Here is a 22715-nt window from a genome sequence, read left to right as displayed (position 1 = left end):
AATTCACGCCTAATTATCTTTTTAAGCAGGAAATCATGAATATTTTAAGGAGGTTCTGAGACACTGACTTTGCCGTACCGTAGAACACATGGATCAGTCTATGCAGCATCAAGAAGGAGATAACTGTGTAAATGCAGGATGAACTATTTTAAGTTCTCGTCACGTGTTGAGGAAGAAGGAAGCAGATCAGCGTTTGTTGTGAAAGAACGACTCCCGGTTTGGATGCTTGTGTAAATAACACCGATTAGATTCTGCTTAATCGTGGAAGTGCTGTTGTTTAAATCCTGGAGTGGTGCGGCGCTCACAGACAATGGCGGCCCTTCAGCAGGACGCCGGTCCCGTCAGTGTGATGCCTCACAGAAAGGCGAGCCTTTGACTCGGCAGAGCCAAGGAGCCAAGCTGTGTGTGATCTGGTCACCCTCCCAGGTTACAGATAGTCCCCTCCAGAGCGCATGTGGAAACAAAGCAGGCCAGCAGTGGGGGAGTAACCAGAGCTGCGCTGTGACACTCAGTGGCATGTTGATGAGTTTGCAGGTCACTGGCGGTCAATGGGCCCCCCATGGCCCCACTCCTCGTCCCCTGGCCCCTTGTGTTTCCTTCTCACTACACACACACAAAGAGACGCCATTGGCACAGGGCCACATTTCCAATGTGCTCCCCAGCAAGAGAACTGGGAGTCCTTTTACAGACATGTTTGTCCTGTGTAACGTATGTTGATGTCCGCAGATAGCATGAGGGACGTGGCCTCAATCCAGGAGGGGCTGATTTTTGACTTCACACAGGATGTTGATGTTTTCCTCCAATCTCTTGACCAGTTGCCATCTTCATGATCATATATGTCAAATCCTCCAGTGATAGTGACTTAGTGCTTCAGCAGGGCGAGCCTTGCTGTCTGGGTGTCTAAGACGCACTTCGTAGTCTTAAGTGTCTCAACAACAAACCGAACAAACCAGCAGCCCAGGAGGAAACCATGGCAGTCTTACCCCCCTTTAGCTCAATGTTAGCAGCTCCACCATTAGCATCACAGGTATAAACACATGCTAGATAGATTCCTGCTGAGTGGTTAGAACCTGAAACCTTCCTTTAGGGTTCTGTAGTGACGTATCGATGGCTTCGGGTAATGCTGACGTTCTGGACGGCCACGTATGATTCTGTCCTGTGCTGCCTCCACAGCTCGTGCCATTGCCTACAGCGAGCCGAGCTGCTGCTCAGACGGATTCCCTACGAGCAAAATCACAGGAAACGATGTGACAGACGAACGACGGATCCCAACTGGCATGGATTACGTCCGCAGAACCGTCCTGGTGGAGGTAGACGAGCTGACGTTCGTTACTGTCACTTTATATGCAGCCTGTAAAAAGTCCTCACCCCTCCCTGGAAGCTCTCCCTTTTTTATTGCTTTCAACTTTAAATCATGGGGATTATAATTAGGCTATTTTAACAAGAGTTTTTTAAAAAAAGAAAACATTTCGACAAAGTAATGTCAGTCAGTTAAAAACGTATTCACCCCCTTCAAAGTGACTCACCTGATCCAACACAGGTGCAGCCAACTGGTGCTACTAGTCACATAGGTAGTGAGATGGAGATCATCTGAGTGCAGTGATTGTCGTATAAAGACGTCTGTCCAGTCTCTGGTGAGTCAGTACTTCTGGATATAACTACACCACGAAGACAAAAGAACGCTCAAAGCAACTCTGTGAAGAGTTTTCTGGAAAGCATAAGTCTGGGCACGACACAGGAACATTTCCAAATCAGTGAATCTCCACTGGAGTCCCGTTAAATCCATCAGTAACAAACAGAAGTGAGAAAGGCCACCAAGACGCCGATGACTCCTCTGAAGAAGAGACATTAAATTCATTAAATTAAACGGACCAGTGTTTGATGTTGAAAAGTGATAAAAGGGGAAGACTTGAAGGGGGATGAATACTTTCAGAGCTGATGTATTTGTGTGCGTTCAACATCACATGTGAGTTTTGTTGTGCTATTTTCCTCTGACTTTTTTTCATCCTGCTTGCAGCCAGAAGGTCTGCCCAGAGAATACACCTACAGCGTCTTCTTCTGTCCCAATGGTCGGTGCACATCTGGTTCTGATCGTATCGTGTAGCACTATAATTTATCGTAGCTCCGTGGCTGTATTCTGGCCTTAATCACACTTCCTATGACAATGTTCAAGCCTTACATTTGCATTTCGTTCTCAGAGAGGATCCACATTTCCACCCCAAACAAGTACGAGTACCAGTACGTGAAGAAGCCGGCCAGGATGAACCAGTTCCAGGTGGCCGTTAAAACCCACAACGACGCCCACTTTGCCCTCTCCGCCAGCCCCCACGACAGCGCAGAGATGCTCGAGATCGTACTCGGGGGGAGGCAGAACACTCGCTCCTGGGTTTCTGTCGGCAAGATGGGCGATCCCCTCGTCAGCGTCCCTACGCCGGGCATCCTGTCCTGGGACGAGTTCCGCAGCTTCTGGATCAGCTGGAAGGGAGGCGTGGTGCAGGTCAGAAGAACTGCTCTGCCTGTGTAGTACATCTGCATTCAGGGTTTGTGTGGATGCTCTGACACAAAGGGGAGCTCTGAGCAGCAGGCCATGGGGTCTGTGTGTTAGGAGAACTGGCGCCTCTTTTACTGGTGTGCCGTCCTCTAAGGTCACGCTTAACGGGCTGATGTCAGCGAGGACACTCTGTGATCCACGGCCTGGTGCTCGCATGGCAGGCAGGGGCTGGCACGCCGCTCCCCGGCCCCAGCCCCAGCATTAGCCTCGCATCATTCACCAAAGGCAGTAATTAAAAGCCCGCACATCACAGCTCCGAGCCATCCATTGATTTTCTTGGGGAACGATGGCGCTTTGGGGTGGATGAGCTGTGGGTGCTCGGCCTCGCACGGTCTTTGGTTTAATGTGATTACGAAATTAAACTCTTGTACCAGAGAGGAAGTGTGCTCTCCATGGGTCTGTTTGAATGTTTGTTTTTGTGATTGTGTGTGGGAGGTGCATGAATCACACTGGCATCACCGACACTTGGCAGCAGCTGTGAATGAACTGTACCGGTTGTTTTCTCAACTACGATCACTGGTTAATAATGTTTTCTTCCTGACTTTTATCCATTACAAGGGGAAAGGAGTTGCAGAATGACCAAACAATAAAATAACACAAGCACAAACCATATAAATGAAATTACGAAACAGTATTTTTCCAGAAGTGCTTGGCTTCAGCCCGTCTGCGTCATTCCCTCCAGGTGGGCCATGGTTTACATCCGTCCAATGAATCACTGATCCTCCAGTGGGCAGGCCAGTTCCCAGGCCAGGTTTGACTCTTTCATCTCATCTTTGTGCAACTTGCAGGAATTTATCCTTCCAGACAGTTTTAACAGTTTGTTTTCTGCCCATCCAGGTGCGACACATCGGCTTCTCCACAGGCTGGGGCTCGGTTGGGGAGTTCAAGATCTGGAGGAAGGAGGACTCCGATGACAACCACAACGAGGCCTTTACACTGGGGGTCCCACAAAACATGGTGCCTGGATCAGAACGGGCCACTGCATTTATGATTGGTAAGCTGTTCCACCATCTTCTGATCTTCATCCACAAACACGCTTGCACTGTGAGTAAGGAAATGTTTTTTTTTTGTGCACCTGTATCAGGGGATGTCATGGGGCCGACTTTGAATAACCTGGACAAGCTGTTGAGGCTTCCCTTCGGATGTGGCGAGCAGAACATGATCCACTTTGCGCCCAACGTCTTCGTTCTGAAGTACCTGCAGAAGACCAGGCAGCTCAGCCCTGAGGTGGAGAATGAAGCCACTGACTACCTGCTTCAAGGTAAGAAGCTGGAACCCAAACTGATGCTGGTTTTACAGGTTGCATCTTTAGGCCAAACATTAAATTTTACCTTTTCATGAAGGGCTAAAGATGACCTCACTAAGTCTCAAAAATAACCTTTTTTGCACTCTTGGCCTCTGATCCTTTGCCTTTTTCAAAGTTTTTCAAGTACTGATGAGTTCAGACTGTCAGCAAAATGTTTAAGATGCCAGTAAAAGCACCAATACGATCATTCTTAGACGGACGGCTGTCTTTGATTGCTTTTTTGGACAAACCTGAATCAGCGTTCTGATATTTGACACTAAGATGAGGATCCATGGATTCCACCTTCTTCTCTCGTGAAACAACACATGACATATTTACCCAGAGATTGTTGCGTTCCCACCTCCCTGCTGATGCACTTTCAGCTAGCTAGCAGCTCTTCAAGGAGAGGAAACAGGAAAGTCAGGGAAGCTCTTAAAGCCTGTGCCCTGAATCTCAACCCCTGACTGTTATGAAGACGGATGAACCCTCTGTGAAAACACCCAGTGGTTTTCTAAAGAGCAGTTCTGAAGGTCAGTGTGGTGACTCTCGCCATCGCCAGCTTGGCAGCTCCTGACCCTGCTGACTCTCGGCTATTTCAAAAATGAGGGAACATTTGGAGCCTGAGGATCTGAGGCGGGCCATGGACTGTCCTGTGACACTTCCCACCTGTCCGTCAAAGTTGCCCCGCCCCTAATAATTTAAGCCTTCGTACAATTTAAACAGATGTGTTATGTGAAATCCACCCACTCTATGGTGGTCATGAACAGGAAGATTAGCTGTACAGACCGAAACCATGTTTGAACCCGTATAGTTCTCCAGTACAGTTGGACTTTTTACCACAGCAGTCGATGGAAACTGACTGGCTTTTGCAGCCAGCCTCAAGTGGCCATTCAAGGAACTGCAGCTTCTACTCTTCTACATTAGCTTCATTTTTTCAACCTCAGAGTTTGCTGCTTAATCTCAACGAGTCAGTTCCCCTCTGGCCTGGAGGTGCCCAAAGTGGCTTCATCCTGAGAGGAAACCATGCTTTATAAATATGGCAAGCTGTATACTGTTGTTAAGTTTTCTGGAAACTACTGCAGTGAAGTTTACCTTGGATGGATGGAGTCTGGTTTTGGACCTATGAATTTCTTTGACAGAGGAGTGCTGGCGTTGCCGGCACTAAATACTCTGGATCGTGGACTGGAACATGAGGATGGATGTTGTTACCAAAACCAGCCTTTTCTCTGCCTCCTCTTTTTTCTCCACTCACCCTTACAAAGATCTCCTGTTATTAAGGAAAACCTCACCTTCAGTGAGTCTCGCTAAACTTTTCTTGTGTGCTGTACCACGGCAGGCCACCCCGGAGAAAAGATCTGCACACCAACCTTCAGCAGGCAGCAACGTCTAAAAGCTATTCTTGACATCGAGGAGGATCTTAAGCTGGCAGAAGTGCAAAGTGGGAATTTAGCTACCAAGCTGACAAACACACAACAAGTGTACTTTTATTTCCATATTAATATGCTGTATTTATCTTTTTTAGAAAATAAGTGACCTTTGCTGGATTCACCCTCTTTTATCACAGCCTGGAACATCTTTGTGCTCCGTTATAGCTGCAGAATCACAATGCAGAGCGCTTTACTGTGGATATAAGAGCAACAGAGACACGCAAACTTCATATTTCTGTTCATATATGTAGGTGCAGCTCACTGTGCACAAAAGAGCTGGTGGTGAACAACAGATGCAGGGGAATGACCACACGTTGAGGTTTTTACCTGTAAAATACAGGAAAGAGTTCAGTTTGACCTTGTTTGTTCTGGGTTCCTCTCCCTCATCCTCAGAGTTCACATGATTAAAAAACCCAATTAACGCACTGATACAAGCTACTTTTCATTCTGTTCACTCTTATTATATCTTGTTTCCTGAGTTTACAACTTGCAGTCAGTTTGCATTTACCCCATTGCATAAAGGACCCCTGGAAAGTCTTTATTTACCAGCTGCAATGGTGAGAGTCTGTTTTTTAAGAAATCTGCAGTTTTGGACAAAAACAGAGTCAGTATGGTATTCTTAGAGACAAACCTGAAAACATGTGCATGCATTTTTGGTAACTTGTCATGAGCTACACTTGCTGGAACTCCTCTCCCACCACCTCCCCCACACTGTGTTCTTATCTAGGCTACCAGAGACAACTGACCTACAAACGGCAGGATGGATCCTACAGTGCCTTCGGAGAGCGGGATTCCTCTGGCAGTATGTGGTAAGTCACTGGAGGTGTGTCGCTGAAGTTTACACAACTCATCCAAGCCATGGATAGCTGTAGCCGCATTCTTCAGCTTAAGTAGGACGTAGGCAAGAGCAGCCACGCTTTTATCAAAACACCAGCACACGGCTTAAATGAGTCCATTCCTATTGGTATGGTTAATTCACCGGTGAGTTTTTATGACATGTTTACCCTCCCTGAGGCCAGGCAGGCACACAGACCCAACTCAATATTTGCAAAACTAAAGTCAGTTCTCTCAATGGGGAGCTCCGGTGCTTGCATTCTGAGGCCCTTACCGCTGGTTGATTTATGAGCCGAGGTGGGCATTATGATATTTAATAGAGCTAACACTGTTAAACAGCAGGTTACATAAACGGCACAGAATCGTAAACAAACTGCATAATTGGATCCCTGAGGTAGGCAAAGTTGTCGAGATTTATTTGCAGTTAATCTGGGTTGGTATCCGTGCCCCTGAGCGGACCCATGCTGCTTTGGCCCCACAGACAAGCTGTTAATGCCACTTCTGGAGACAGTCTTATAAGTTGTCTGGAGCCATTTCGCCAAATGGCTTTACCTTTTTGTTTTTTTTTTTTTGGATGTGGCGTAGAAAACAGAAACGGTGCGTACCTCCTAATGACTCACTACCTGGGCGTAATTGGTAACATTAGACTGCTACGGAAAGCTTGAACTCTTCCCCCCGATGATTGTGAGAGGATATGAGGATGTAACAAGCGGCGGTTGGGAGTTTTCCTTGGCGCCCAGGGCAACAAGTGTGGTTTGTGGGCACAACACAGATGGTGAACCTTCCGTAAACCTGCATCAGACACTTTATGAATCCATCAGCAACACGCTCGCATCCAAAACAAGCCCAGCTTTTGTTTTAGTTCCAGAGTTCACGAGTAGAGCAGTGTTTTACTGCCTCCTTAAAAGCAGCTGTAATGCAGTGTTAATGTGCCCCAGCGTGTAAAAATGTATCTGAGTGGAAATTGAAAGGATCTAATGAAAAGATTGAACATAATGACAAGGGCTGGCAGTGATGTTTTGGTGTGCAGAGCGAGTCATCTCTGATGCCAAGGCTGTTAACAGTACGCAGAGGAGGCTAAAAGTTCACTTACCGACAGAGATTCAGAAGCAGCAGGACGCTGACAGCGAGTGATGGAGTACCGCATACAGCTGAAGTGAGTCCACGCCTACGCACAATCGCTTACAAGTCAAAGGATTTCAACTGCATTCCCTCTCAGTAACTGCCTTGTTTCTCAATTGACAAAAACAGGATTTTCTCTAGTGAACAACCATCAGTGAATGCTCTAGAAAAACTCAACTGAAAATACCGGCCCAAAGGTAGAAACTAAATGCAAAAAAAAAGTGAAAACACTTGTGATCACAGACACACGGGTGTGGAAACCTGTGATCACTGCTATATAACTGAGTACAGGTGAAATCACTTTGAAATGCGCTACCTTTGTTGTCTGCATCGTGGTCAGTTCAGATGGAAAGGCCCAGAAGGTTACAGGACAACTGGTAAACAACCTAAAACCTGTCACGAGCCAGTTACAGCAGCAATCAAGATGTATAGAGCGAGTCATAGTCGCGCTAACCAGACTTGTCGTGGACAGTGTTTCACAATCTGCCTCTGACGTACTGCAGACTTGGCACACTAGTTATCAGTAGTAATGGAGAAGTTCTGCGACAGTTCTGTTTGAAGCACATTGCATAATGTTGACCTCAATGGACAGCAACTAAAGAAGAAATCGTTGCTTTTGCTTTGGCACTAAACTGCAAATGAAACTTTGCTAAAATGCGTTGAAAGAAGCCAGATGGGTGTTGGGATGACTGTCTCTAATCAGATGAAACCAGGATAAATGTGTTGAGCTCAGAGCGGTGCTGCATGTTTGGCAGTGACCCTGTTCGGTCCGCTGCAGTGAATGCACCGTCCTGACAGTGAATGCACCGTCCTGACAGTGAATGCACCGTCCTGACAGTGAATGCACCGTCCTGACAGTGAAGCACGCTGCTGGGAGGCTGATGGTACAGGACTGCACGAGTGCAAAAGTACAAAGCACTGAAAGCAGAAAAGATTCAAATCTCAGTAATAAAAAGTGACCGGACACCAAGTTCCAACTGCAAGGCCTGTATTTGTAATGTAGGAAGTCTAAACAGTTGGTTTTAATGTGACCTAAGCAGGAACACTGTTCCACCTGAGACCAAAGTGACCCACATATCCATGAGGACAGTGTATGCTCGCTCAACAGCTGAAGAACATCATTCTAACTTTAATCACCCCTGTGACACCTGAGTGCAGCAAAGTGAGGACTTAACTCCACTTTGATGTAGATAAAAATGGAATTTTATAGTAAAGGAAGTCCTCAAATCTCCTGAGAGAGAAAAGCAAGACTGTGGCTAAACTGAAAAAGTGCTTTTAACAGACTTGTCAAAAGTGTGCTCCTTCCTTATATAATTATCTGTAAGAATGGGGCAGTTCTGTCTTCATTTTCTCAGACAGTCCTTGGCTCTACATGTTGAGGCTGGCATGGCATTTGTGTCTGCCCAAAGACTGATCTGACAGCGTTCGCAGGGTTAGAGGCTGAATACCAGAGATCGACAGAACTGATATCTGCTGCTGTATTAACCTAATATCTGTTCCCACTCCTGTGCCAAACGTGCACGCTCGTGTTTCTTCTTTTTTCTGCTGCTTGGCTGCCGTCGTGGAGGTGTTTAGGTTTAGAAATAAAGCCATGTAGGCTCTGTGTGTTGGCTATATGCTGCATCATTCGACCAGATTTCAAACTCTTTAAAAGGAGTGGGAAACTCTTTCTTCAGGTCCAACTCATAACATTCCCCTTAAAGCTTATCAACCTCAGCTTTATCAAGGAGCACACCCATGTATTGTCTTTAAAAAAACAAAACTTCAGATCTACTCTTTGAAGTGTGGAGCTGGATAAGAGCAGCTCAGAGACGGATCTGGAACCGCAGAAAGAACTCGGAGTGTGAGAATCGTGACCCGAGTCGGGGGCTGAGTGGTGGAAGTGAGCTTGTCTAGTGCTTCCTTCCTTCCCAAACTAAATCATATTTACACTTTCCAGTACCTTTCCCAGAGGAGCAGCATTTAAAGCCAGTGACACGATATTACTTAACATTATAAAAATTCCAACAGGCTTGTGGCTTCATCCCTAGTTTTGTCTCCGGGGAGGAATAATGCAGGTTCCAGCCAGGGAAGATTTAATGTTTCGGTTTATGAGAAGGTGGTTCTTTATTTTTTTCCTATCCATCCCCCCCACCTCTGGTGCTCTTTTCCTGGATGGTGACCTCACTTACGAGCTGTGTTGAGAAACTGGAGTGTGACCTGTTTGTTTATTCCTTCATTTCCATCTTGTGTTTCTTCCTTCTTCACGGTAAACAACTTACCTCATCCTGTGAGTCGCTTGTGGCCAGGGGTGCGGTAATGGAACGTCTTGCTGTCGCTGAGCAGTTGTTGGCCAAACACTGCGGCTTTCGATCACTACCGGGAGGTCTTTTGTTTATGGATGAGTGTATGTTTATTAGCTCAGCCGTGTCCCCCAGGGCTGACCTTGGCCTTGCTCCGTTTGCTTCCCTGGTTCCTCTCCGCCGTGGCCCACTAAAAACCACGGCTCATAAACTCTCAGTTGCACTCCCAGGCCAGCCGGATTCACAACCTTCGTCCTCGGGATCCGTGTTTGTATAAGTTGCGGAATTCTTTTGGGGGGAATCTTTCTGCTCGCAACCAGAAACACACTTGATTGGCCCATGTGTGCGATTTCACATTCTCAAGAGCACAGCTGCCGCATCCCGAAGCGCTGATCAAACCCTGCCGCACCCATCTGCTCCCCCTGCTCACTTCCTTGCCTTTTTTTTTTTCCATTTCATCAGATCCATCTATACATACCACTGGACGAAAACATCCCTCCGTCTATGTGTCGGCCCCTCTATCCGTTCTGCTGACAGATCCAACGAGTGTGACTTGCTGAAAAACTCCTCACTCTCCTGAAATCATGATTACAGTCTTGTGAAGTGTGATAAGTATTTTTTTCGGGCTTTGCCAGCACACGTTGTAAAAGATATCTCCCCTTTGTTCTCTGCCTCCATCTGTCCTTCCTCTAGGTTGACAGCGTTTGTGCTCAAGTCTTTCGCTCAGTCTCGGGGTTTCATCTTCATCGACCCCGAGGAGCTTCGTGCAGCCAAGTCTTGGCTAATCAAACATCAGCGAGATGACGGCTCCTTCCCCGCTATGGGACGCATCCTCAACAAAGACCTGCAGGTAGGCCTCAGCTTTGGATGGATGTGGGGTGAGGTGGAGGTTAAAGCAGTTCAATTATCTGCGCTTTCAAAGCAGGGAGATTTATTTCGTAGCTGATTATGAAACGAGGGACATAGATGGAGAGCGACGGTGGGTTTTTTTATTTCCTGACACAATTAGGGTCTTGATTAATTGTGTTTCCAGGTGTTCAAACTCAACAGTTAGTGGATAAATCAGTGCCAAGGATTTCAACAATGTGTACAGTGGGGAGACATAAGAACTGAGATGTTTGAGAGGGTCTCTATCATGTGAACTGAATTAAAACCTACTGTCTGTCTGGTCCACAGGGAGGAATCCACGGCAAGATTTCACTTACAGCTTACGTGGTAGCAGCTCTGTTGGAAACGGGGATAACCACGGAGGTAAGAAGTCCACTCGGAGGTGGGTTTTCGATGGACCAGGTTAAAGTGTGTCGCCTACATTGGTGTGGGCTTCAACAAGCATGTTTTTTGAAATCTAGAGCAACACCTAGTCCTCTGCCTGTCCCACTTAAAGCCGTCCGTCCTGCAGCCCGCCCTACCAGCCTGGGTCGTGTGTGGACGTATCGCCGCATTCCAGATATTTGTGAAGATGGATGTGCTGGCAGTCGGCCTACTCAAATTTGTTATGCCCCAGTGCTGTTAATGTAATGTCTAATCACGTTTGGACGACTTCAAAAGGCTCGGCTGACGTGCAGAGACAGTTCACTCCCACAAAAGACGCCTCTGCTGCGTTGCCATCTGCTTTTTCCTCTTGTCACTCTATTTTCCTCTTTTCCTTTCTCTTTACTCGCTCCCCAGCAGCCGATGATAGTAAACATCAGTTTTCTCTAAAAGAAATGGGAAAAGAGTCCGTCTGAAACATAAAAGCCTCTAAACCTCGGATTGTTTTCGCTCTCTGGTCGTCCAAATAGTTGACTCTTTATTTAGCATTTCCTCTCTCTGGCTCCTCTCCATCCATCTGCCTCGTCCTCCCCCCCTCTCTTTTCCTCTGCTATCTATCCCAAAGGGCTTCTTTCTGAGAATCATGTCCTCTTACAACTGATAAAAACTGAAAAGGTATCCTTCACTTCAAAGCGCAGATTCCAACCCCCCTCCCCTCCTTCCAATTTCACTTAATTAAAAGATGACTGTTGCAATTACAGTGAGTGGCTCTGGAGGCCTATCATCTCATGGATGAGAGGGAAGGTCACATCTGCATGAGATGAAAGTCAGCGCTCAACTTTTTTAATGGCCAAAATGAATGTTTATTCAATAACTGCATCTGCACAGTGGAGGCAGTTTGGACGGGGCAACAGCTAAACAGCCGAACACTGAAGAAGATGCTGATGGTTACGATGATTGTTGGTGTAAAAAGTAAACCGAAGGCTGGATCCCGTAAAAGACATATGTAATGATCCCGGGGGGGGATTACTGTTGCTGAAGCTGAGAATACACAACATAGTAAACTGCTTCTCATATGATACTGGTAGACTTTGTGTTTTTATAGTTTGACAACACGTAAAACTTCAAATACAAAATCTTGGCTGACAGCTGGAGATTCAGTTTCTTTACAAATATCTAAGGAAACGTTGGATTTTGCAAACACTCAGATCATAAAACTCCCACTGCTGATCATGACCATTCCCACATGTTCACCCGTGTCTGTCTGTCCTGTCTGATCCAGGAAGAGAAGGTGGCGGTGGCCAAAGCCAAGGATTTCCTGGAGAGCAACACATACTCTGCCGATGATCCGTACACGACCGCTCTGTCGGCGTACGCCTTGGCTCTGCTGCGCAGCCCGTACGCCCCGCTGGCCCTGCGCCGCCTCAACCACATGGCCATCACGCAAGGTACTGCCGAGCATCCCGGGAGCAACACGAGCTCCGAGTCTCTGGAGTTTCACACATTCAGAGCCGAGCAACTTGCATGAAAGATGTACAAACAACAAAACAGTTTTTTTTGTTTTTCTGCAGCAACAACTAAAAATAGAAATACATGGCGTCGGTCTTCATCAAGCCTTTGCAGCAACACTAAACTGCTACAGATTTGCATTTCCTGTCTGCATTTTAAACGAGCACAAACTAAAGGACCGACATGAGTTTGGAAGCAGCTGCTGTGAACCCCAGCAGTCCACTCCTCCCTTTCCCCCTGCTTCTTATCTCACTGTCGGTTTCCTTTGGCCATTTCCTGCTCTTCCTCTGGACTGAAACTCGCTGCCAGTTGAGAGGAAAATGTTTTTACTCAATCACAATAATTTTATTCACGGTATCGACACACCGAGTCCCCTTCGCCGCCACCAGCTGTCTTCATGTCGCCCTGTTTGTCTCACAGATGGACTCACACACTGGAGTCTGACTGGCAGCACTATGACCGATGAGGACACCTTCATGGGCTTCAGCGACGGCCTCTCTCAGTCAGGTACACTGCACTGCACTCACACTTAATCTCACCTGCATATTGAATATAATAATAACATTATGAGGAGGCAGCAGTGCAGGACGGTGCACGAGTTTCAGAGTTGTTTTGGATCCTTGTGGCCGACCGCCACATGATGCTAAAATAGAGAACCCACATAAAGTCTTTATAATCTTGTTTGTTCCCAGTGGTGTCAGCAGAGGTGGAGATGACAGCCTACGGCCTCCTGACCTACACCCTGCTGGGGGATGTGGCTTCTGCCCTGCCTGTGGTCAAATGGCTCTCCCAGCAAAGGAATGCCTTGGGCGGCTTCTCCTCCACGCAGGTAGCCCAGTTTTCCCAGTTTCAGACGAATAAAGGAAGTTTAAGTTTAAACAAAAGATAACAGATGATAAGCTGTCACTACAAAAGGTGCTAAAACTGAAGTTTCTTGCTCCTTTGTTCCAGGACACATGTGTGGCTCTGCACGCTCTGTCAGAATACGCCATCCTGTCCTACGTCGGGGGAGTAAATCTCACCATCTCACTGGCCTCCACCAACCTCGACTTCCAGGAAACCTTTGAACTCAACAGGGACAACAAGAAACTCCTCCAGAGCGCCAAGGTAACCTGGAACCAGTGAATGGTTGTATTTTTATGGCAGGGCTCCTTGGTTCTTTTGCATGCAGATCAGGATGGACAATCGATTCGCCGCGCCGCTGCTTTTAGGTCGTCTGTGTAGGTTGACGGCACTTTATCAAAATTAATTGTCAATTCTGCTAATCATTAGCAGTACTTCAGGAGGGGAAGTTCCACTTAAGAGCAACTCCTGCTCTTTAATGCAGTATGAAAGCTTCTCCCGTCTCCATTCCTGTGATTGATGAGCAGCTGCGCTCTGCCATTAAACATTAATCTGTGTGTTTCCGTGTTTGGCTGCTCAGTAGCCAGAACCTTTCACGCGCTGCCAAACCAAACCAGGCTTCGCTGGACTGGATTTCCCAAAAGCACCTTGTGGGTCTGTTGATTTAATAGCTGTGTTTTACCGGCCTGTTTGCCCACACGTTACAAACTTGGGCATGAAGCGTCTTGGCCGGGGCACCGTGGCGTCAGGTCAGCATGTGTGTTTGAAAAAAAAGGGCTTTGTCAGCCATCCGGAGTGGTTCAGGTGAGAGTGCAGGAGGTTCTCTCTGCCGGGCATGTTCCTCCGCTATGATTAGTGGTGTCAGCTTAATTGGGGGCAATTAAGGCCTGCTGGTTAGTAGCCAGGGAAGCACCAGTGGCGGTGCAGCAGCCTACAGCATTCATTCACTTGATAAATGACTCATTCACCTCTCCCTGCCCCCTCTGACTCTCTTTGTTTCCCTCCTTTCTTCTGTCTCTCCCTCTTTCTTCTTTTTCAGATCCCCAGTATCCCCACAGGCCTTTTTGTCAGCGCTAAAGGAGAAGGCTGCTGTCTCATGCAGGTATTGCACACAAACACACAAACACACACATTTTCAGTCTTGAAAATGGCCCAGAATTGAACTGTAATGCCGTGCTCACTTCAGCAAGACTCTGCCAGCAGGGGGGAGCTGGTTCCACCTTGAAATTTGAAGCAATCTGGTAGAAACGTAGCTAGTTGTGTTGATTCCTGTCCTGCCTCGTCAAACCTTTCATCAACAGGCATTTTTCTGCTTTGTAGATGAAGTTCAGTCCTCTCTTCTTATCACTCGTGTTTAAATATTTGTCCGCTTTCAAGCCAAACAAGGTATAAATGAAAAAGTGTGCGTGATCAGAGATGTTTACGGCCCCGTTTTCAGAAACCCTGAATGTGAAATCTTGATGCGAGCGAGGCAGAGCCAGCCAGGATGTGGTGGTCGGGTTTTCTAGTGCCTGAGATCTCTTCCAGCTCTCTTTTCTTTCAGGTTTCTCACACACAAACACACTATTTCTTCCTTCACACCTCCCTCCCTCTCTACTTTCCCTCCATCCACACTTCTCCATGCGTCAACACACCTCTCTGACAGCCCCTCAGGCCAGCAGCACCTGGGCTCTAATGAAATACAAGAGCGGGCCAATCAAAGAGTCCTGCCTGTGGATGTGTTTGCAGACACACTGTATGCAGCGAGCATGTGTCTTGTGCCGTAGGATTATCATTTCACAGTGTTGCAATGGTCTCAAATGGCACTGGATGATTTATCCAGAATGTGCACAGGTCTGGGAATAATCATCTTCAGTGAAATTAAAAAGAGCGTCGGAGCAGCGAGTTGTCCTCAGGCTGAAGTAGTCGTCTGCTGGTGTCCAGAGAATGTGATTTGTGGTTTATACTTTAAAGTGCTGCCGAAGTCTCTCTTTTTTTCCCCCCCTGACTTTTTTAATGCCGCAGGTCATGAATATTTTAACTTTTAGTAGTTTGTTGCCCGTCTTTGATGCTTTAACCACGTCGTTTATATAACTGTCAAAAAGTTATTTAATTAATTTTGTTTCTTTGTAATTAGTTTTTTTACTTTGGGCAAACTTAATGAAGACCTGTATTTAAGCACATTGTGGGGATGGCACTTTCTCTGTTTGCTATTGGCCATAGCCTCATAACAATTAAAACTGAAGATGAATAACTGGGAAGATGTCAAGATCTGATCAAGGATTAATAACCTGTTCTTCAAAGGAAATATGAAGTTAATGCGACTACCAGCCTATAGACATGCTGGTGGACCTGTGGTGAAGTACTGGACCTAACTACAGCGTTGTTGTGTGATTACTGCCTACATTAAGGTCAAACAGAACCTCCTCAGCTGAAAAATGAAGCCAACGCGCAAGAACAGGACAACTGCAGTTCCTTGAATGGCCACTTGGGGCTGACTCCAACAGTGAGCCAGTCCCTATAGACCCCCATGCTAAAACGCTCGACTCTACCGCAGAACTACACATGATTACAGCCTGGTGCAAAATGTTTGCTAGCCTCTTCAGCTGATTCCCCCGTTTGTAGTAACAGTACAGGGATTCATTTCTACATAACTCACCTGTTTAAACTGTATTCAGGTTTAAAGTTAGACATGATCAACCAGCGAATGAAAAGGAGCCAGCTGAGGTGGCTCTGGCATCTGATGAGGAGGCATCCTTGGCACCACCTTTGAAGTTTTTTCTTGGCACATTCAGCCAGAAGCAGACCTTGAAGTAGATCCAGAACTTGTTGAAGGGATTAAATGTCTCATTTGGCCTCAGAACACTTTGGACTTCCCCATGAGGAACTGAACACGCTGCTCAGAGGAGGGACATCTGAAGGGACCTGCTGCCACCGTGACCCAGAACTGGTGAAGTGGAAGCAAATGGATGAATGTAGTGGGCAAAGTGAAATCTGAACAAATGACAGCATTTACCAGAGACGTTAGAATGACTCTGAGCTATACACCACGTCGGCACCAGATTTTTTTGTCAGCCTTTTCAAAACCACCTCAACCCCATCACTGTGAACCTCATGCTGGCACTAGAGGGAATCAGGGAATCCTTATCGTTCTCTGGAGACAACAAATGTCAGCAAAGGCTTTCTGTCAGATAGTTATTACAACATTGGAAAATGCTGAACCAGAAGAACAGCTTTGTCGTTCCAAAAGCCACAACACTAGCAGCGTTAAAACAACTTCACAATACGAGGAATCCAAACCACGAAGCAGCCAAGACAGTGAGAGTGAAGGTCAGTTCTTCACTGACATGATGACAACAACCTGGTGGAGGTTCTTCTTGTTCGCTCAGATGGAGGTTGCCTTATTACACCATCTAAGGTTTGATTTTCATGGATTTCATGTCTGCTTCTCCCTGTTTCTTCAGATTGATGTGTCCTATAACGTACCTGATCCAGTGTCCAAACCAGCCTTCCAGCTCAAGGTGGATCTGAAAGAACCTTTCCAGGATCGACACCTGCAGCCTCCTTCCTCCTCTTCCCGTCATTCTACTTTGCGTTCTCGAAGCCGAGCTGACAATCGCTCTGAGCTGAACCGGAAGCGACGGGCGCCCATCGATGACGACGACCCAGCAGCCCACCAGGACAAGATGGACTTCCACATCTCCTTAGAAGTCTGTGCCAGGTAGAGGTTTGCTCTTGCTTATTTGTGGAACTTCTTGTAGCGAAACCCCTCCTTCATTATTCAACTCTTTGTGCAGGTGGCTCCATTCAGGATCATCTAACATGGCCGTCATAGAAGTTCCCATGATTTCTGGTTTCCGAGCAGACGTTGAAAGTCTAGAGAGGGTTTGTAACCACAGTGGCACACATGCAGACACTTTATATGTTCAGACAATCACTGGCTGTTGTTGTGGATCACAGTAAATGAGGCAAGTCGACGGTTAAGTGGCTAAACTGGAAGTCACGTAGAAAGTGATGCAGATGCATCCACATCTGGAGACCATTTTACATGAAGCTGCATGTGACAGATTTATCAGCCCCCTCCTATTTCCTTTGCAAACACCACGCTTACATGTACACATTCACACCAAGGCAGGATGTCTCTCCTAACGTACTCACATAAACACAGTCACAGGGTCTGGATATGGACATTATTGTTGCCCTACAGTGGAAAGTGTTTTGACGTAAATATTTGTCAGAGCTGGAAGCAGTCAAGTGTTTTTCTGACATTCCCTCCATTGTTGGAGGAAGCAGTTGGACAGCACAGCTCCTGAAGCCTTCCTTCAAATGGATGTTTACATGTTTTGCACTTGTGCATGTGAATATATTTCATGTGTCTGCAAGTGTAAGCATCCCAGTCATGGGAATGGTCATTAAGGGCTGTTGTATGGTGCATTCTCAGGTATGATGAGAGAAAGACGAACCAGCTCAGGTCATGTGGAGTTACAGTGTTTCAGGGTCGGAGGTCATCAGGACCGACAAGACCAAACACACACCTCGCTGGGCCTCACGGGACACCAAGAAACTTAGTTTAGATCTAATACGTAGAAGACTGGACTGAAGGGGTAGCAGATGCTGGTTGCATGCCTGAATTAAGAAATGTTTACCCTGGTGGAGAGCGAGAGAAAGTGAAGGTAAATAAGTGCTGGATCCAGGTCAGCTCCCCAGCCGCCCATCAGCAGCTTGTCCCTCATTACTGGACAGTTATAGGGCCTCAGTCTGCAGGCTCCCCCCCTAAAAGAGCCACCTCTCTGGCTACCTGGAGCGATGGTAAACACACACACACACACACACACACACACACACACACGCTGCTGAGTCCGTCGGTCGAGGCTGACCTGAGCTGTAGCGGCTAACAAGCTCAGTTTACACCCCTGCTGGCCTCCCTTGGAGTTTTACTGCTGCCTGCCCGACTGCCACTTACATTCCTCAATTTATGGTGGCAAGCTTGGCTTCCACAGTCATGTCTAGTTGCTTTCATGGATGCTGTAGTCATGAATGATTAGTCCAGTGACTGACTGGAAGCTCCCAGCAGCCTCGGCCTCTCATCACCCAGCATAATGAGCTTTAACAACCCAGAGCGCGTTGTGGGTTGAACATTTGAGCGATGGGAGTTCATTGGCAATTTTTTTAGTTGCTGTATAGACAAACAATGCTTTTGTAAACAGAGACTAATTGTATAGAGTGTGTGTGTGTGTGTGTGTGTGTGTGTGTTTGAGAGGAGTGTGAGTGTTCGCTCGTGTCTCGGTGGCGCCAGCTCAGGCTGAGCACCTCATAAACCCCTGCTGTCCGAGGGCTGCCACCTTTGACAGAATGAAAAATCCCCCTGTGGGGGGAATTAACTGCCCTCCCTCCCAGTAAACAGCGTCCCCGTTACTCATTCATACACTCGTATTTATGAGGCGCGCTCGTGCACGTCTGCATGATCATTTGTGCATAAGGGTCACAAAATTCCAGAAACTCACCAAGTATGAAACGCTGCTCAGTTCGACTCCAGACCAAAGCTGCGATCGCTCGTCGATTTCAACGAGTCCGTCGGTGATTTGGACATTTTCCACGCCGGCCATCGTTTCACGGTCGGGCGCATATGGTTTGAATTTCAGTTGTTGCCCACGAAGCACATTGAAATGCAGACCATGTGGACTGTGACAGATAGGTGTGAGCGAGATAAATCCTTTAAATACTCCTCAGTCTGGATGTGCACAAGTAGAAAAGTGGAAGCACGAGTTAAAGGATTAATGTGCTGAGGTTCACGATGCAAAACAAGATGCTGGCGTTCAGTCGGCTTGTAGGTGCGTAAGGACGTCCACACAGAGTTTTCTTTACATGTTTAACCCATGATATGGAGTTCTGGTAGAGAAGTGGACCCTGGTCGGCATGAGGTGGAGCTGTCCAGTCCGCCGTGGTGCTGATTACTGTTAACGTCACTGTTAATGACTTCTACGTGGGTTCATTTACAGTTGCTGGATTCAAATGTAGAGCAGGCTCGACTACATTTTCATCAGTGTTTACTTCGTCTCGGTCGGGTTTGTGCTTGAGGGAGACGTGTCCATAAAGTCCTCCTTGTTTTTTAACAACTGATTATGCATTTTTTAACCTTTAGTATTTTAAATGAGCATTCTGAGAGGTTACTTGGGATGAATCTCAAAACTATGTTGAAGAACATTCCCCACCATAAGCTGACATAAACCTTGAAGCCTGATGGGCCACAGTTGTTTGGTTTTGCACTTCTTTAACATCCTGAGATTGGGTTTCCCGTCTTTCCTTCTGTCAACAGTTGCTGATGGACAAGAGAGTGGGTCTGAAGAGATACGAGCTGAGCGGCAGAAAAGTCTTGTTCTACTTCGATGAGGTGAGTTCAATCAAAGTCTTCATCGCTGTGCCAGTTGATGGGGAGATGTTTCTGCACCGTTGTTCAGGTGTTTTTGTAAGTTCTTCTGTTTGTCACCCTCTTTTTATAGATTCCCAGCCAGTGCATGACGTGTGTGGCCTTCCAAGCTGTCAGGGAATACATCGTGGGCAAGACAGCGCCTGTTCCGGTTAAGATCTATGACTACTACGAACCAGGTGTGCCTCTGATGAATATTTTAAGTACTCCTCTTTAAAGACCAGGAAAAAGCACCGAGCTCTCCACGATTTATGAAGCGCCTTCTTTTTTTTTTTTTTTTGTGGAAATTGGCATTTTTCAAGTTTATGACCTGGTTCTGGTGAGTGTCATCATTGTTTTGTGTGTGCGGATGTGTGAACGTGCTGGTGTGGGTCTGTGCTTGTCGTGCAGCTTTTGAGGCCACCTGGTTCTACAACGTTAGCGAGAGCAGTCCGCTGGCACGGGAGCTGTGTGACGGGCCGACCTGCAACGAGGTGGAGAGTTCAACCAATCAGTGGATAGGTGGGAGATACACGCTGTGAACTTCTGCAGACACCTCATGCTCGTCAGTGTTAAACAAAGTGTGTTTTCCTGCAGGCTTTGTGCAGGCGAACCAGTGCAACAACGTGTTCGGGTGTCTGGAGGAGGAGCAGTTTGAGCGCTGCACGTGCTACAGGGACTGTGGTTACGACGGGGAGCCTGTCTGTGGCTCAGACGGCCAGCTCTACCAGAACCAGTGTCAGATGGAGGTGTTTGCCTGCAGAAACGGGACGCGCATCAAGCAGGTTCCGCTGTCGCAGTGTCCACAGAGTAAGAGCTGTTCGTCACGCGTCACCGACATCCCACCAGTTTTAGAGATTTGGTTTAATTCATACAACAAAAACTTTCTCTGAGATAACGTCACACAACAACTGTTGTCTCATAGTTTAATCTTATTGGCTCACATTTGAGTTGCTGCTCTAGAATTTATATTTTGACCAAAAGTGCCTCAGTTCCCTAATTCTGTGTTTTGCACCTGGCTGGACTGTACCATTAGTGCCCGGGGGGGGGGCAGTCGCACAACCACATTATGTGTTAAACAGCACAGCTCAGGCGTCAACAGGTTGCTACAGACAGCATGTCATTTACAGCCTTGTTCTAACACAGCTTTCTGCTTTCATTCAGTGTGTTTATTTATTAAATCATTCATTTATTGAGCTGTAGGTTATATTTGTATCATTACATACGACAAACACACCAACACACACTTTCTGGCTCAGCTGTATCAGCGGGGATCACATCAGTCAGAGTCATAAATTGAACCGTGGTTTTCTGAATATTGTTCACATGCAGCTTCAGACCCTCCTAAATGAGGCAGCTGCAACGTTATTTAGATGCACTAGACTATATTATACATAATGCAGCGGTCCTACCAGGTCCGTGTCGGGCTGTAAGCTCCCCCGTGTACTAATGGTACAGTCCAACCACAAGCACAAAACACAGAAATGGAAAATTAAGATAATAAGTCTCTTTGTTGACATTTTTGAAGGAAAAACCCAAACATGAGCAATAAAACTAAAGTGACATTTGTGAAATTGAAAATAATGAAATGGATTTATTTTGATGGAACAAGTTAAGCGAAGAAGTTGAAGGTGTTACGCAGACTTTCCTCTGCTAGAGTTAAAATCACAGACGATCAAAGGTGTGTTCAGTGATCTTTGTCAGGTGTTGTACCTGCTGACATTTATTTCCAGCAGCACAGTTATCGAGCTGCGAAGCTACATGTGTAAAAAAGGTTGATTTAAAAAATGTAGACATGCCTTGAAGAGATTGATTTTAAGTTAAGTTCATGTAGAAAATGTGTGTGAAGCATCAGCCGCTGCTGCTCAGTTCAGCAGAACAATACAACCAAGTGTGAGTCTCCAGATTCACATTCCTGCACTCCAGTGGAAGTTATTGCTTAGATATCAACATTTCTGTCAAGTTTAAAACACTGACAGTCTTAGAAATGTAGAAATTCGAGCCAGTATTACCTGTGTACTGTTAAATGTCTTCATCAGATCGGCAGCCTCTAGCTACAGACAGCACATCCCAGAATACGTGCACGTGTGTGTTTTATTGGATGCAGTCGGCTGGCTTTGTTTGTGTTGCTGTGCACCGTGTGTGCGTCTGCTGCTGTGCCTGCGCTGATCTGAGCTTCGGGAAACAGCTGTTCAGGTGTTGAGCTGATTACTGGATGAGTTTTCTGAGGAGAGCTACCCATCGCCACCCCCTCCATCCTCTCTCACTCTCTGCTGTATTACAGGGCTCTCTCCAAATGACAGAGTGCTTTTGTCCAGCCTTTGAAATCCTTGTCACATTCCTTTCCGACGCACAGCCCAACAACAAAGGAGCCTTCATGTTGCGGGAGCCGGTTGGGAAAAGGCATAGACAAAACTGTGGTGGGAAAAGACCTCGGTTTGTGCCAAGTGGTTCATGCTGTAGATTATCAAAAGGGTTGTATTTTTGTGTCGAGCCCTGTGACCTTGTTTGTTTGTGTGTGGTTGCGTAGGGGCTGAGATTCATGCCACCATTTCCCCCGTTTTGAAAAGGAAAAAGATACGATTTGTTTCCACACATGGCTTCCTGGCCGCCGTTTGGCCGCTGCTATTTTTGGGTTGATAGATGTCGATGCGGGCCTCGGTGGAGACCGAGTGTACGTCGTTGTTTTGCCAAGAAGTGTTGCTCAGTGGGGTGGATAATGCTTCTGGGCAGTATTTAGATTATGCAACACTGAAACGCTGCTGAATTCATTACCAGTTGATCCTAAGGTGCTGCGGCAGCCGCATGAATGTGAATAATCTGTGTGTGTGTTTGTATTTCCAGTGGAGACCACAGAGGACAGGCAGCCAATAGTGAGCCAGGAAACTGAGCAGCCCTCAGTGCCTGTACACACAGGTAACCTCACCGACCACACCTTCCCACTGTCCCATACATTACTACACCCTCCACATACTTCTCCCCTCTCTGTTCACCTCCTCCTTCATCTGTCTGCCAGACAGGACTAATCCATACATTCTTTACTTCTTCTGACATCTTTCTTGAGGAGTCAGCTGCATGCTGTCTGAACGCGGCAGCTTTGATTCATGTTCATTAAATGTAAACTCAGAGAGTCAAGACTCATGTTGTGTAAACGTGTAAACAGACAGGATGTCATTTACGTATTATATTGCAAGTAAACGGCACTTTTCTTTGTGTTTTTGTGGCG

General features: G+C 46.7%; 1 protein-coding gene across 1 annotated transcript in view; it reads left to right on the top strand.

Moving 5' to 3' along the window:
- Positions 1-22715, top strand: part of cpamd8 (C3 and PZP like alpha-2-macroglobulin domain containing 8) — a 40773-nt gene that overhangs the window by 15016 nt on the left and 3042 nt on the right. Inside the window, exons 22-42 of the mRNA XM_008302547.1 lie at positions 1174-1310; positions 2018-2069; positions 2199-2497; positions 3234-3302; positions 3389-3545; positions 3636-3812; positions 5991-6072; positions 10195-10351; positions 10678-10752; positions 12035-12200; positions 12682-12768; positions 12954-13090; positions 13213-13368; positions 14144-14206; positions 16548-16804; positions 16881-16968; positions 19400-19474; positions 19584-19689; positions 19901-20011; positions 20087-20299; positions 22334-22405. Coding sequence (XP_008300769.1) covers positions 1174-1310; positions 2018-2069; positions 2199-2497; positions 3234-3302; positions 3389-3545; positions 3636-3812; positions 5991-6072; positions 10195-10351; positions 10678-10752; positions 12035-12200; positions 12682-12768; positions 12954-13090; positions 13213-13368; positions 14144-14206; positions 16548-16804; positions 16881-16968; positions 19400-19474; positions 19584-19689; positions 19901-20011; positions 20087-20299; positions 22334-22405 — 2736 coding nt within the window. The remainder of the gene's footprint in view (positions 1-1173; positions 1311-2017; positions 2070-2198; positions 2498-3233; positions 3303-3388; positions 3546-3635; positions 3813-5990; positions 6073-10194; positions 10352-10677; positions 10753-12034; positions 12201-12681; positions 12769-12953; positions 13091-13212; positions 13369-14143; positions 14207-16547; positions 16805-16880; positions 16969-19399; positions 19475-19583; positions 19690-19900; positions 20012-20086; positions 20300-22333; positions 22406-22715) is intronic.

The sequence above is a fragment of the Stegastes partitus genome, unplaced genomic scaffold (genome assembly GCF_000690725.1).
Source record: "Stegastes partitus isolate 25-593 unplaced genomic scaffold, Stegastes_partitus-1.0.2 Scaffold1835, whole genome shotgun sequence".
Classification (NCBI taxonomy): domain Eukaryota; kingdom Metazoa; phylum Chordata; class Actinopteri; family Pomacentridae; genus Stegastes; species Stegastes partitus.
This window is presented reverse-complemented; position numbering and strand designations above follow the sequence as displayed.